The sequence below is a fragment of the Heterodontus francisci genome, chromosome 27 (assembly GCF_036365525.1).
Source record: "Heterodontus francisci isolate sHetFra1 chromosome 27, sHetFra1.hap1, whole genome shotgun sequence".
Classification (NCBI taxonomy): domain Eukaryota; kingdom Metazoa; phylum Chordata; class Chondrichthyes; order Heterodontiformes; family Heterodontidae; genus Heterodontus; species Heterodontus francisci.
The window spans coordinates 68359252-68373593 of NC_090397.1; the positions used below are offsets into that span (position 1 = coordinate 68359252).

Genomic DNA, 14342 nt, shown 5'->3' on the forward strand with positions numbered 1-14342 from the left:
TGATTGTGAGAGGAGGGAGGGAGGTGACTGTGTGAGGAGGGAGAGGGGTGTCTGTGTGAGGAGGGAAGGAGGTGATTGTGAGGAGGGAGAGGGTTGACTGTGAGAGGAAGGAGGGAGGTGATTGTGAGAAGGGAGGGAGGTGATTGTGAGAAGGGAGGGAGGTGACTGTGAGGAGGGAGGGAGGTGTTTGTGTGAGGAGGGAGGGGGGTGACTCTGTGAAGAGGGAGGGAGGTGATTGTGAGAAGGGAGGGAGGTGACTGTGAGGAGGGAGGGAGGTGTTTGTGTGAGGAGGGAAGGAGGTGATTGTGAGGAGGGAGGGGTGACTCTGTGAGGAGGGAGGGTGGTGATTGTGAGGAGGAGGGGTGACTCTGTGAGGAGGGAGGGTGGTGTTTGTGTGAGGAGGGAAGGAGGTGATTGTGAGGAGGTGGGGGTGACTCTGTGAGGAGGGAGGGGGGTGATTGTGAGGAGGGAGGGGTGACTCTGTGAGGAGGGAGGGTGGTGATTGTGAGGAGGGGGGTGACTCTGTGAGGAGGGAGGGTGGTGACTGTATGAGGAGTCCCTGTGCAGGTAGTTTCCTGGGTGAGGGGTCGCGGTGTAAGCACTTGTTACTTGCGCAGCCTTTGCGTTAATGTTGCATTGGAGAGAGACGGGGCGGTCGCTGGATTTGCCACTGATTTGGCGCAATGCGAATTAGCGTCAGTCAGTGTGTGTGCGCTGTCAGAGCGGAGAATTCACCTCCACTCAACCCCAGATCAGTCAGTCCCTCCCCAGCGCCAAGCTTCCCCCGGCTGCCTCCAGTGTAATGCTGCTACTGCTGCAGTGTTCCCCAGACTCTCCACCTCCTCACACTCTCACTCTCACTCTCACTCATTCCGGGGCTGTTGCTACATGAAGAAACACCAGCCCAGCCCTCTCCACTCCCCTTCTGCTGTCGCTGCTCCTATTGCAGTTTGCAGCCTGTGACGAGACAGACACACGTCTTGAGAATCTAGAACCCGTTTGAATTGAAGAGGGGCGGTGACTGGAGAGAAAGAAATAAAGAGATAAATACGGACAAGACGCTTTATCAGTGAGTGCATTTCCCATCTTGAAGACACCAGCAAAAGGAGGCGGAAAAACACGACTTCCTATTTCTGACTCAGTTCTTTTTGAGTTGCTATATATTTTTGGGGTGACTGCAATGGCTCGGGAGAATGAAGAGAGCAGCCTGTCCTGGAAAAAGCAAGCGGATGACATTAAGGTGGTTTTCGAATTCAAGGAAATCTTGGGGACGTAAGTATAAAGCTGCAGAAGAGGGGGAAAAAACAGCACAGGGAGAACTTTGACCGGGCGTTTTAATATCAACTCAACTCTGCAGTGTAGAGAGAATATGTGACTTTATTTATTTATTTGCCCAGCTCCTATATACAGCGGATGAAAACGTGCTTAATACCCAGCAGTCAATATTAGATTAGACTGACGTGTTACTCTGGGTTAAAACGTGTAACAGGAACACTGTGAGTTATGCCTCGCTATTCTCTCCTTCACAAATGGTGATTTTAAATCTATATATATATATATATAGATGTATAAAGTTTGCCATTTCATTTTGCTTAATGGTTACTGTAATTTAAATGACCTTAGGAGTGTTCCAGGAAAATAAGGATTTGCATCCTGGAGCGAGTGCACTGGGATACATTGTTAACTTGTTGGACAGTATTGTCGATGTACTGGGTTTTGCATTAACCTCACTATTGGATGTTGCAGGAGCTTCGTTATGGTGTGGCTATCACTGCAGGATGGTTGTTAATATTGGCCCTACTGTATTACGGGCTGTTTCCGGGTAGTTTTATAAATCGCCCTGTTGTTTACCCTTATAGTTTGGCTTTGGGATGAGAACCATGGGGAAAAAAACAGAACACAAATCTGGTTGACGCTTAACAAGCGGGCCATGCTCACTGGAAATTAAATACTGTATCCACATTTTGGTTGCAACAAATTAAGAGGCGGAGCAGTTTTAAAGGTCGTGCCACTGAGCTTACAACATGTGTATTGCTTTGACCACATTGCCGACACTGCACTGAACAAACACAGGAAAAGAAAGATCTATATCCGCTGTATTAAGCTGTACGTTTTATACCTGCGTCCCCCCCCCCCCCACCCCCATAGAAACAGCTTTGAAGTTGGTTGTTTTATTAAAACTCAATTCATGTTCTTTAGTGTGAGACATTTTATGCGCTGGAGATCGAGCAAACCATAGAATAAATAAGCAGCTTTAATATTTTTGAACTATTCTGCAACGGTTATTTTAGTTCCAAAGTTGTGTTTGGAGGGTATTGGAAGAAGGGACATTGGGAAGCTGAGATACAAGCTTCAGTTATCATTGAATAGACGATGTAGAGAAGTGTCAATTCTGTTGGACCCCGTTATCTTTACCTGGGCTCACACTCATGACCTTTCAATTGGAAATGTCATCTGAGTTTCCAACCACCCAGGGCACTTCTGCGCCAGAGAGATGCATGACTGCCTTTAGTTAAGGACCTTGCTAAGGGTGCACGGTGGCCGGGGTCATAATCACACAGAGAGATGGATAAAGAGCCCATCATCTTGGAAAACTGAGGGAATCCCAGAAAAGTTAGGATATAAAACAGATTTTCCTTTATTTTGGATGTTTTAATTTCTTAGAAATTACATGTTTTTCACGTTTTAAAAAAATCAAACGTTGTGTTCTTTTTTTAAAAAAACATTTCCCAAGTTAACTTGCAAGCTTAACACTGCTGCTACCAAAACCACTAATTATGTTTTTAGAGTGACTCGGTACAAACACACTGATTTGATAATTGGGACAATGGTTTAGACTGATTGCTCAGTGGAAAGTCTCTTGAGATTATATTTGCATAAAGTAAATTTAATTTTCCCTTTTGTCTCTTCTTTCGATTTTCTCTCCCTATGAAGGCACCAATTCTTGCTTGGGTATGGACCCCAGGATACTCACTGCCTTCAGGTTGATTGGCCAAGTGGTCATTTCTTCGCTTGCGATGTGGATAGAGTGTGACATAGGCTCATGGCCAAAGCTCATTCTCTCCTCACCCAAATTTAACTGACATGCACTTTCTGGAAGGAAGCATTGGGTAGCGGATACCTGCAGGAACACTGACTGTGATTCCCCCAACTCTATCCTGCAGTCCTGGACTGCTAAGGCACCCTATTGGCTGAGTTAGTGGCTGAGCACAGACAGGGAATCAAACCTGAAACCCTTTTGTTTGACTTAAACAAAAGTGGGGGATTGATGAAACACTGAAATCTTTGTTGCTGGAACAAGCAGTTCAGTTGTTTGCAAGATTGAATTCCACACGAAAGAGTGGTTATTAGTTATTCACTGTTTGAAAATCTTTCCTGTCCATGATAGACTTTGAGATTGAATCCTTTAAGAATACATTCAGGGAACTGTTATTAAGAAAATACAAACTGCATTTGTGATCATTCATATTTATATGTTAATTATTGCAATTTATTTACTGTAGTTAGAATGTAGAATCATTATATATGAAAGCATTGTGGCTGGAAATAGGATTTTTACTTAAAAATTATCTTTGAAAAGTGTTCAGATATAAACGCTTCTCTAGAATTCAGTGCAGATAAAGACACTTAGGAACATTCTGCACCTTGCATATGAATAGAACACCAAAGGGCACTGTTCTGTCCACCTCCAACATATATCAGAATCTCCATGCTGTATATTGAAGGTGAAACAAAAATCATGCAGCAAATTAAATTGCTTATAGAGGAGTCATAGAGTGATAGAGTTATACTGCACAGAAATAAGTCCTTTGGCCTATCGTGTCCCTGCTGGTCATCAAGCACCTATCTATTCTAATCCCATTTTCCAGCATTTGGTTTGTAGCTTTGTATGCTATGGTTAAATTGTGGCGAGTCGAAGAGACTTAGTAGTTGGCAGGAAAAAAGACAGAGGCGCAAGGGGAGAGCCAACTGTGCAACAGCCCCAACAAACAAATTTCTCTGCAGCACCTGTGGAAGAGCCTGTCACTCCAGAATTGGCCTTTATAGCCACTCCAGGCGCTGCTTCACAAACCACTGACCACCTCCAGGCGCGTATCCATTGTCTCTCGAGATAAGGAGGCCCAAAGATGCTATGGTGTTTCAAGTGCTCATCTGAATACTTCTTAAATGTTGTGAGGGTTCCTGCCTCTACCACCCTTTCAGGCTATGATTTAATTTCTCAGTTACTCGACCAAAGGCTACAGTTTTTTCTGTTTTGCAATTCCGTGTCATGAATCTCTGCCATTTTCAAGTGGGGACATGATTTGTTAATTAAACTGCTGTCTGCAGTTGACCCTGCAACATATATTGAGAAAAAGCAGGATTGTCATTTATTTAGAACACAGTCCAAGAAAGTATTTGAAAGTTATACAAAAGATGATTATTTCATGACAAGCCTTAACCATATTTCATTGCACAATTTAACAAACTGGCTTCTTCTTCTTCTTTGGCCTCCTTGTCTCGAGAGACAATGGGTAAGCGCCTGGAGGTGGTCAGTGGTTTGTGGAGCAGCGCCTGGAGTGGCTATAAAGGCCAATTCGTGAGTGACAGACTCGTCCACAGACGCTGCAGATAAAATTGGTTGTCGGGGCTGTTACATAGTTGGCTCTCTCCTTGCACTTCTGTCCTTTTTCCTGCCAACTGCTAAGTCTCTTCGACTCGCCACTCTTTAGCCCCATCTTTATGGCTGCCCGCCAGCTCTGGCGATCACTGGCAACTGACTCCCACGACTTGTGGCCAATGTCACAGGACTTCATGTCGCGTTTTCAGACGTCATTAAAGCGGAGACATGGACGACCGGTGGGTCTGATACCAGTGGCGAGCTCACTGTACAATGTGTCCTTGGGGATCCTGCCATCTTCCCTGTGGCTCACATGCCCAAGCCATCTCAAGCGCCCATGGCTCAGTAGGGTGTATATGTTGGGGATGTTGTCTCCCTCGAGGACATCTGTGTTGGCGATACCGTCCTGCCACTTGATGCCAAGGATTCTCTGGAGGCAGCAAAGATGGAATGAGTTGAGACGTCGCTCTTGGCTGACATATGTTGTACAGGTCTCGCTGCCGTAGAGCAAGGTACTGAGGTGAAGTGAGAGTGACTGCCCTTGACATCAAGGCAGCATTTGACCAAGTATGGCATCAAGGAGCCCTAGCAAAACTGGAGTCAATGGTAATCAGGGGAAAAACTCTCTGCTGTTTAGAGTCATACCTAGCGCAAAGGAAGATGGCTGTGGTTGTTGGAGGTCAATCATCTGAGCTCCAGGACATCAGTGCAGGAGTTCCTCAGGGTAGTGTCCTAGGCCCAACCATCTTCAGCTGCTTCATCGATGACCTTCCTTCAATCATAAGGTCAGAGGTGGGGATGTTCACTGATGATTGCACAATGTTCAGCACCATTCGCGACTCCTCAAATACTGAAGCAGTCCGTGTAGAAATGCAGCAAGACCTGGACAATATCCAGGCTTGGGCTGATAAGTGGCAAGTAACCTTTGCACCACACAAGCGCCAGGCAATGACCATCTCCAACAAGAGAAAATCTAACCATCTGCCCTTGACATTCAATGGCATTACCAACTCTGAAGCCCCCACTATCAACATCCTGGGGGCTACCATTGACCAGAAACTGAACTGGAGTAGCCATATAAATACTGTGGCTACAAGAGCAGGTCAGAGGCTAGGGACCCTGAGGCGAGTAACTCACCTCCTGACTCCCCAAAGCCTGTCCACCATCTACAAAGCACAAGTGAGGAGTGTGATGGAATACTCTCCACTTGTCTGAATGGGTGCAGCTCCAACAACACTCAAGATGCTCGACACCATTCAGGACAAAGCAGCCCACTTGATTGCACCCCATCCACAAACATTCCCTCCCTCCACCACCGACGCACAGTGGCAGCAGTGTGTACCATCTACAAGATGCACTGCAGCAATGCACCAAGGCTGCTTAGACAGCACCTTCCAAACCCACGACCTCTACCACCTCGAAGGACAAGAGCAGCAGATGCATGGGAACATTACCGCCTGCATGTTCCCGTCCAAGTCACACACCATCCTGACTTGGAACTATATCGCTGTTCCTTCACTGTCGCTGGGTCAAAATCCTGAAACTTTGGGTGTACCTACCTCACATGGACTGCAGCGGTTCAAGAAGGCAGCTCACCACCACCTTCTCAAGGGCAATTAGGGATGGGCAATAAATGCTGCTTTAGCCAGCGACGCCCACTTCCCATGAATGAATAAAAAAAAGGGCACAGGCTTGAAACACTTGGACTTTTGTTTTCCGTGTCAGTGCACCATTTCGCCACACCCTCTTGGCCAGTCTGGACATAGCAGCAGATGCCATTCCCATGCGCTTGTTGATTTCTGCATCGAAAGACAGGTTACTGGTGATAGTTGAGCCTAGGTAGATGAACTCCTGAACCACTTCCAGAGCTGGGTCGCCGATCTTGATGGATGGAGCATTTCTGATGTCCTGTCCCATGATGTTCGTTTTCTTGAGGCTGATGGTTCGGCCAAAGTCGTTGCAGGCAGCTGCAATCCTGTCTATGAGTCTCTGCAGACACTCTTCTGTGTGGGATGTTAATGCAGCATTGTCAGCAAAGAGGAGTTCCCTGATGAGGACTTTCCGTACTTTGGTCTTCGCTCTAAGACAGGCAAGGTTGAACAACCTGCCACCTGATCTTGTGTGGAGGAAAATTCCATCTTCTGAAGACTTAAATGCATGTGAGAGCAGCAGGGAGAAGAAGATCCCAAACAGTGTAGGTGCGAGAACACAGCCCTGTTTCACGCCACTCAGGATAGGAAAGGAGTCTGATGAGGCACCGTTATGCTGAATTGTGCCTTTCACATTGTCATGGAATGAGGTGATGATACTTAGTAGCTTTGGTGGACATCCGATCTTTCCTAGTAGTCTGAAGAGACCACGTTTGCTGACGAGGTCAAAGGCTTTGGTGAGATCTATGAAAGCAATGTAGAGGGGCATCTGTTGTTCGCGGCATTTCTCCTATAGCTGGCGAAGGAAGAACAGCATGTGGTGGATCTCTCTGCTTGAAAGCCGCACAGTGCCTCAGGGTAGACACACTCAGCCAGCTTCTGGAGTCTGTTTAAAACGACTTGAGCGAAGACTTTCCCCACAATGCTGAGCAGGGAGATTCCACGGTAGTTGTTGCAGTCACCACGGTCACCCTTGTTGTTATAGAGGATGATGATATTGGCATCGCACATGGCCTGTGGTACTGCTCCCTCATCCCAGCACAGGAAAAGCAGTTCATGGAGTGCTGAGAGTATAGCAGGCTTGGCACTCTTGATTATTTCAGGGATAATGCTGTCCTTCCCAGGGGCTTTTCCACTGGCTAGAGAATCAATGGCATCACTGAGTTCCGATTTTGTTGGTTGTTCGTCCAGCTCATCCATGACGAAAGACTGGGCTGCATTGAGGGCGGTATCAGTGACAACATTTTCCCTGAAGTACAGTTCTAGGTAGTGCTCCACCCAGCAGTCCAATTGCTTGCGTCGGTCAGTGATCGTTTCCCCTGATTTAGACTTGAGGGGGGGGCAATCTTCTTGATGGTTGGCCCAAAAGCTCTCTTAATGCCATCATACATTCCTGTGGTGTTTCCGGTGTCAGAGGCCTGCTGAATACGACTGCATAGGTGTTGCCAATAGTCATTTGCGCAGCGCCTGGCTGTTCTTTGTTCAGCGCTTCTGGCTACCTTAAGTGCTATGGATGTTAACTCGCTGGGGGCTTTCTTGTAGTTCGACAGTGCAGTGCGCTTAGCAGCTATGACAGGTTCCAGCTCTTCAAAGTGAGATTGAAACCACTCTGCATTCTGCTTCTCACGTTTGCCAAATTTGATGTGACACCATTACCAACACTCTTGCCTCTGAGCCAAAAGGTTGCAAGTTCAAGCTGCACTTCAGAATCTGAGTACATGATCTAGACTGACACTTCAGTGCCTTATTGGAGGAGTACCGCATTGTTGGAGATGCATTCTTTTCGATAAGCTGCTCAACTGAGGCCCTGCCTTCCTGCTGAGGTGGATGCTAAAGGTTCCATGGTACTATTTGAAGATGAGCACAGTTTATTTCTTTCAGTGTCCTGAGCACTATCTACCCCTCAGATGTGTCATAGAGTCATAGAATTATACAGCACAGAAACAAGCCCTTCGGCCCATCGTGTCTGTGCTGGCTACACAGCACCTAACTATTCTACTTCCATGTTCCTGCAATTGGCCCGTAACCTTGTATGCTATGGCGTTTCAAGTGCTCATCTAAATACATCTTTAATGTTGTGAGGGTTCCTGCCTCCACCACCTCTTCAGGTAGTGCATTCCAGATTCCAACCACCCTCTGGGTGAAAATTTTTTTTCCTCAAATCTCCCTTAAACCTCCTGCTCCTTACCCTAATTCTATGCCCCGTGGTTCTTGACCCCTCCGCTAAGGGAAAATGTTTCTTCCTATCTAACCTATCAATGCCCTCATAATCATGTACACCTCAATCATGTCCCCCCTCAGCCTTCTCCACTCCAAGGAAAACAACCCTAGCCTTTTCAGTCTGTCTTCATAGCTGAAATGCTCCAGCCCAGGCAACATCCTGGTGAATCTCCTCTGCACCCTCTCCAGTGCAATCACATCCTTCCTATAGTGTGGTGATCAGAACTGTACACAGTACTCCAGCTGTGGCCTAACTAGTGTTTTATATAGCTCCATCATAACCTCCCTGCTGTTATATTCTGTGCCTCGGCTAATAAAGGCAAGTATCCCATATGCCTTCCTAACCACGTTATCTAGCTGTGCTGCTGCCTTCAGTGATCTATGGACAAGTACACCAAGGTCCTTCTGTACTTCCTAGGGTCCTACCATCCATTGCATATTCCCTTGACTTGTTAGTCCTCCCAAAATGCATCACCTCACACTTCTCAGGATTAAACTCTACTTGCCACTGCTCCGCCCATCTTACCAGCCCATCTATATCTCCCTGTAATCTAAGGATTTACAGTTAGTAACACTCTTACCTCTGAGGCAGGAGGTTATGGGATCATGTCTCACTCCAGAGATTTAAGCATAAAAATCTAGGCTGACACTCTAATGGGATACTGAGGAAGTATGAAATACGTGACCATTTTGTTCCCAGCCCTATGCAGGTTAGGTTAACTCATCCCCTGGTTGCATGTCCACTTGGGTTGTGCGAGCGCATACGAAAATAATGAAGCCCTGGTTAGTGCCAAAAGCCAATCCCTCTCCTTGAAATATCTATCCAATTCTCCCATATTGTTATTCCACAGAAACTGCCTCTGCTCCCTATCTAAGAGATGCACTCTACATGTTCATCATCCTCTGCATGAAGTGGTTAAATGTCAGATGTTCATTCACCTTTCGTCTTCTAAATTTGGACCCTGTTCCCATAGTTTCTGACAACCTCAGATGTGTTACTGCCATTGCTTGAATAATATCTCCCTGAATCTTCTCTTTTGCAGAATAAACACTCAGACTCTCTAATCATTCCTTTAGCTCAAATGCCATAAGCTAGTTGCAGTAAAGTATTAGAAGGCATCCAAGCAGAGAGGATGATGGAGAGCAGATATGATAAGGAGTCAGTATGGATTTATGAGAAAGAAGTATTGTATAACTAATTTAGTGGAGCTTTTCAAGGAAACAACAGTTTTTATTGAAAACAGAAATTTGTTGGATATGGTGCACAGTATCTGGATTTTAGCAAGGCTTTTGATATGATGCCACAGAGCTAATAGTTGGCAAAAGCCTTGCTTGCACTACCTTCTGTGTAGTAGTGTAACAACCAACACTCAAATTGTGGCCTTACCAGTGCCTTGTGTGGACTCATTTACATCTTTAAATATCTGATTAACAGATTCATTTACTGTTGTTACATAATGCACTGTTGGTTTCAGTGGGCTATCCAGCTGTAACCCTCTCCTTTGTTATGTCCCCTGCTTTGATACTTTATCATTCTTCACACCATTCCACTAGTCATATTACCTTGCATTTGTCCACTTTAAGTATAGTTTGGTACTCGTCAATCCACCTTTCCAACTTATCTAGATCTTTCCATTTGATTTGTCACTTGTGCTGTCTTTTGAATTCACCCCTAATTTGGTGGTGTCTGCAAACTTAGCCTTGTTTCTGTCCCCAGCTCCAAATCACCGATTAAACTGTAAAAAGCACTGAGCACTTGGCACTCTGTTGGTGCCTCCTTCTATGTCGACACAACTGCATTCACTACCACCCTTTCTCTGGTTTTGCCAACCTTCAATCTATCTTGGAGATTTCCCTCGTATTTAATGTTTTCCTATCTTGCCAACTATTAGCACTGTGGCATCATATGAAAAGCCTTGCTAAAATCCAGATACTGTGCACCATATCCAACAAATTTCTGTTCTCAATAAAAACTGTTGTTTCCTTGAAAAGCTCCACTAAATTACTAATGCAATACTTCTTTCTCATAAATCCATACTGACTCCTTATCATATCTGCTCTCCATCATCCTCTCTGCTTGGATACCTTCTATTACTTTACTGCAACCAAGGCTTATTGCTTGTAATTCTCTTGAGTTGCTCTTGGGTCCCTTTTTAACATTGATGTTCTGTTGGTTACTTTCCAATCCTCAGGCATCATCACACTTTTCCACAAGGCTACTATTTGTTTACATGATATTGATTTCAAGGACATCTGTGTTTCTAGAAATACTTCCCTATTTGCCCCCTTTTGGGAGAGCGTCAGCCTCAGTATTTCCTGATATCGCCGTCAGTTGAGAAGAGCTTAGTCTGAAATGCTGTCCATAAATATTATTCACAGTGATTCATGATTGTGAAGAAGGTAATGCTGGCAAATCCTAATATCTTGCTATTCTTGTCCCTACCCTGAGAATTCTCATTTCTATGCTGCCCTCTACTTGTTATGTATTAGCTGTGACTCAGTGGGCAGCTTTCAGTGGCTTCAAAGTCCCATTGCAGGACTTGAGCACAAAAATCAAGGCTGTCACTCCAGTCAATACCATCTTTCAGATGAGATGTTAAACTGAGGCCCCATCTGCTCTCTCAGGTGGATGTAGAAGATCTCATGACACTATTATGAAGAAGAGCAGGGGAGTTCTCCCCGGTGTCCTGGCCAATATTTATCCCTCAATCAACATCACAAAAACAGATTATCTGGCCATAATTACATTGTTGTTTGTGGGAGCTTGCTTTGTACAAATTGGCTGCCGCGTTTCCTACATTACAACAGTGACTACACTTCATTGGCTGCAAAGTGCTTTGGAACATCCCATGGTTGTGAAAGGCGCCATAGAAATGCAAGTCTCTTTATTAATCTGGCTTAGATTGTTTTAACAAGTGGATCTACCTTAACAGGGCAGTGGAAGCTGGAATTAACAGGTTTAGTCACACATTTGAGACATGCAAATAGGAGTAGGGTCTTTTGTTTATTACAAGGGCCTTGAATCAAGAGAAGCTCCAGACAAGTCAGAGATTTCCTATTGCTTAATATGTGCTCTCGAAATTTGCTTCAGAAATTGATTGACTTTGCATTTAAATTTCTGTATACATGTGGTGAAATTGCAGTCCAGACAATGGAAGAGTTCCATAGATAGTAGCAGCTTTGCTTCTTGTTTGTTACGGTGATCCTGTTGACTTATTTTACCACAGAAAATCCAATTACTTCTTTAGCAGACTGAGTGAATCTGGATCAGAATGGTATCAGGTTGCAGATGGAACATAGTCATAAGCTTAACTCCCTTCTATGATATTAAACGTTATGCTCGTGGACTTCGACAACTTTCATCTTTGCTTCCTTAGATCCATCTAGATTTCTGGAATCTCAAAACACACAGGCCCGATTTTAACTCTGTGTATGTGCATGGATTTTGACTGAGTTAAAATCTCGCCCATGCTGAGCATGCATTGAGAGTGACTCAGCTATTTTCTGTCTGTGATCTGAGAATTTTATTCTATTCTCTGTTAGTTTTGCTGTGCTCATCATTTCATGATTCTATTCTATGACTCTGCTTTATTGTATTGTGTCCAACTGTGTGGCTTTAGTTGTTACTGTGTGTTGCAAACTTTGACATAATTAATAACTCTAAATAGCACTATTGTTTACATGGAATATGGTGGAATGCTGGTAAGAACGTTGATATTTGAGAGAACGTACAATGGAAACCATTAATGATAAACACATTTACTGTAACTTTGTGTAAGCTATCCATTCTTTTTCTCTTGAAGAACAGAAACAAGAAAGTGTTACTAAGTTCTAAAGCTCCTTTTATATCATGTCAACAAATGGTAGCCTCGTGGAAAAGTGTGATGATGCCTGAGGATTGGAAAGTCATGCATTTTATGTGGGAGAGTGGAACCTCATTTATCTGTCGTAATGGAGAGGGATAATCCACACAGTTTACAGTTTAAAGGGGATTGAATTACAGGTAATAGGGGATCGGTTTATAGATGGAAGAGGATTGGTTTACAGGTAAAATGGGATAGGCCAAAGGGATTGGTTTGCAGGTAAAAAGGGATAGGCCAAAGGGATTGGTTTGCAGGTAAAAAGGGATTTGATGACAATGGATAATTGAACTAGGGTGCGCTGATATAATACAACTCCCATTTTAAAGTCATAAATTCCATCCATGTTTTTACGCTTCCATTATAAATGCCTCTGTCCAGATTTATAATGGACGTTACCTATATAAACTTGTTATGCTGTAATTCCATCCTTCCCCTGTGGAGGTGGTGCAGTGCCATCACTGGTGGGAGAGTAATTCAAGCAAGACAAATTTGCACAGGCTCTGTTATTAATGTTGGAATTTGTAGAATGAAACAGGTTGACAGGAGGTGTGTAGATGTAAGATTTTTAGTACATATAAATGATTATTCTGTTCAAGGTGCAATGCACAAAACAAACTGGGCAAATACACTAGGGCACATCTTGCTTTGTTTTGGGTATTTTTGCACTGATCATGGTATAAAGTGTCAGCATCCAGTACTCCAAAGTCAGATGCTGATTCAAAAAGAAATCTCCTTTTATGCTATTAGAATAGAATCATAGTATGGTTGAGGTTGAGTGGCTCTCTGTAAGAGCAGTGTAGCTAGTCCCAGTCCCCCACCCTTTCCCCGTGGCCCTGCAGTTTCTTTTCCCTTCAGGTGTTTATCCAATTCCCTTTTGAAAGCCGTGATTGAATCTGCCTCCACAACACTCTCAGGCAGTGCATTCCAGATCCTAACCTCTCGCCCCCAGTTTCTTCACGTTATTCCCAAATGTACCAGCGTAATGTTTTCCACACTACAGCTTCTTTCTAGTGTGGTTCTGCAAAAATTATAAGATGCTGGGAGGCAAGACAAGGTTTCAGACTGGGGTCCTAGAAGTGAAAGGGGAGTCTTGTAATCTACTGTATTATTCATTCTCCTTGACAAAAAATGATTAAACACCAGTATATTTTTAAAAGTCTCAGATTCTAATAACAAATGGTTTGGTATGCAAGCATTTTTGTTTATCCAATCCACTAGGCAGGACCTAGTGAATTAAGGTGACCTAACTCTATTTGTATTGTGGTGTGTACTGTTTGTCATCTATTGACCCATCTTGCTCACAAGGTAACAGTTTCTGAAAAACATTTTCACCTTAGCAGCAACACAGTTTGTGTCAAAGCAACACACATTAATTCAGGGTGTTTCTGTAATTGGGGATGTGGAGGTTGCATAGAGACGACATTTTGCATCTTTGTCAAACAAGCCTCTCAATTTAAATTAAGAGAAGGTGCCTTTGTCCAATGGCAGTTTTTCTGCCCTATTTTTTCCCTCTTCATCACCCTCTATAAGAACAAGGGTGACCGTGGTGACTGCAACAACTGCCGTGGAATCTCCCTGCTCAGCATAGTGGGGAAAGTCTTCGCTCGAGTCATTTTAAACAGACTCCAGAAGATGGCTGAGCATGTTTACCCTGAGGCACAGTGCGGCTTCCAAGCAGAGAGATCCACCATTGACATGTTGTTCTCCCTTCGCCAGCTACAGGAGAAATGCTGCGAACAACAGATGCCCCTCTACATTGCTTTCATAGATCTCACCAAAGCCTTTGACCTCGTCAGCAGACGTGGTCTCTTCAGACTACTAGCAAAGATCGGATGTCCACCAAAGCTACTAAGTATCATCACCTCATTCCATGACAATAAGAAAGGCACAATTCAGCATAGTGGTGCCTCATCAGACCCCTTTCCTATCCTGAGTGGCGTGAAACAGGGCTGTGTTCTCGCACCTACACTGTTTGGGATCTTCTTCTCACTGTTGCTCTCACATGTGTTC

At 44.4% G+C, this 14342-nt stretch overlaps 1 protein-coding gene across 2 annotated transcripts in view; it reads left to right on the forward strand.

Moving 5' to 3' along the window:
- The first annotated feature begins 669 nt into the window (after positions 1-669).
- camk1da (calcium/calmodulin-dependent protein kinase 1Da) overlaps positions 670-14342 on the forward strand; it is a 429764-nt gene continuing 416091 nt past the window's right edge. The window contains exon 1 of one of the 2 annotated variants that reach the window (XM_068059551.1): positions 670-1272. In XM_068059551.1, the coding sequence (XP_067915652.1) occupies positions 1181-1272 (92 nt within the window). In that variant the 5' untranslated portion in view covers positions 670-1180. Of the gene's footprint in view, positions 1273-1479; positions 1533-14342 lie in introns of those variants that run through there. The other variant, XM_068059552.1, reaches the window with a different exon arrangement.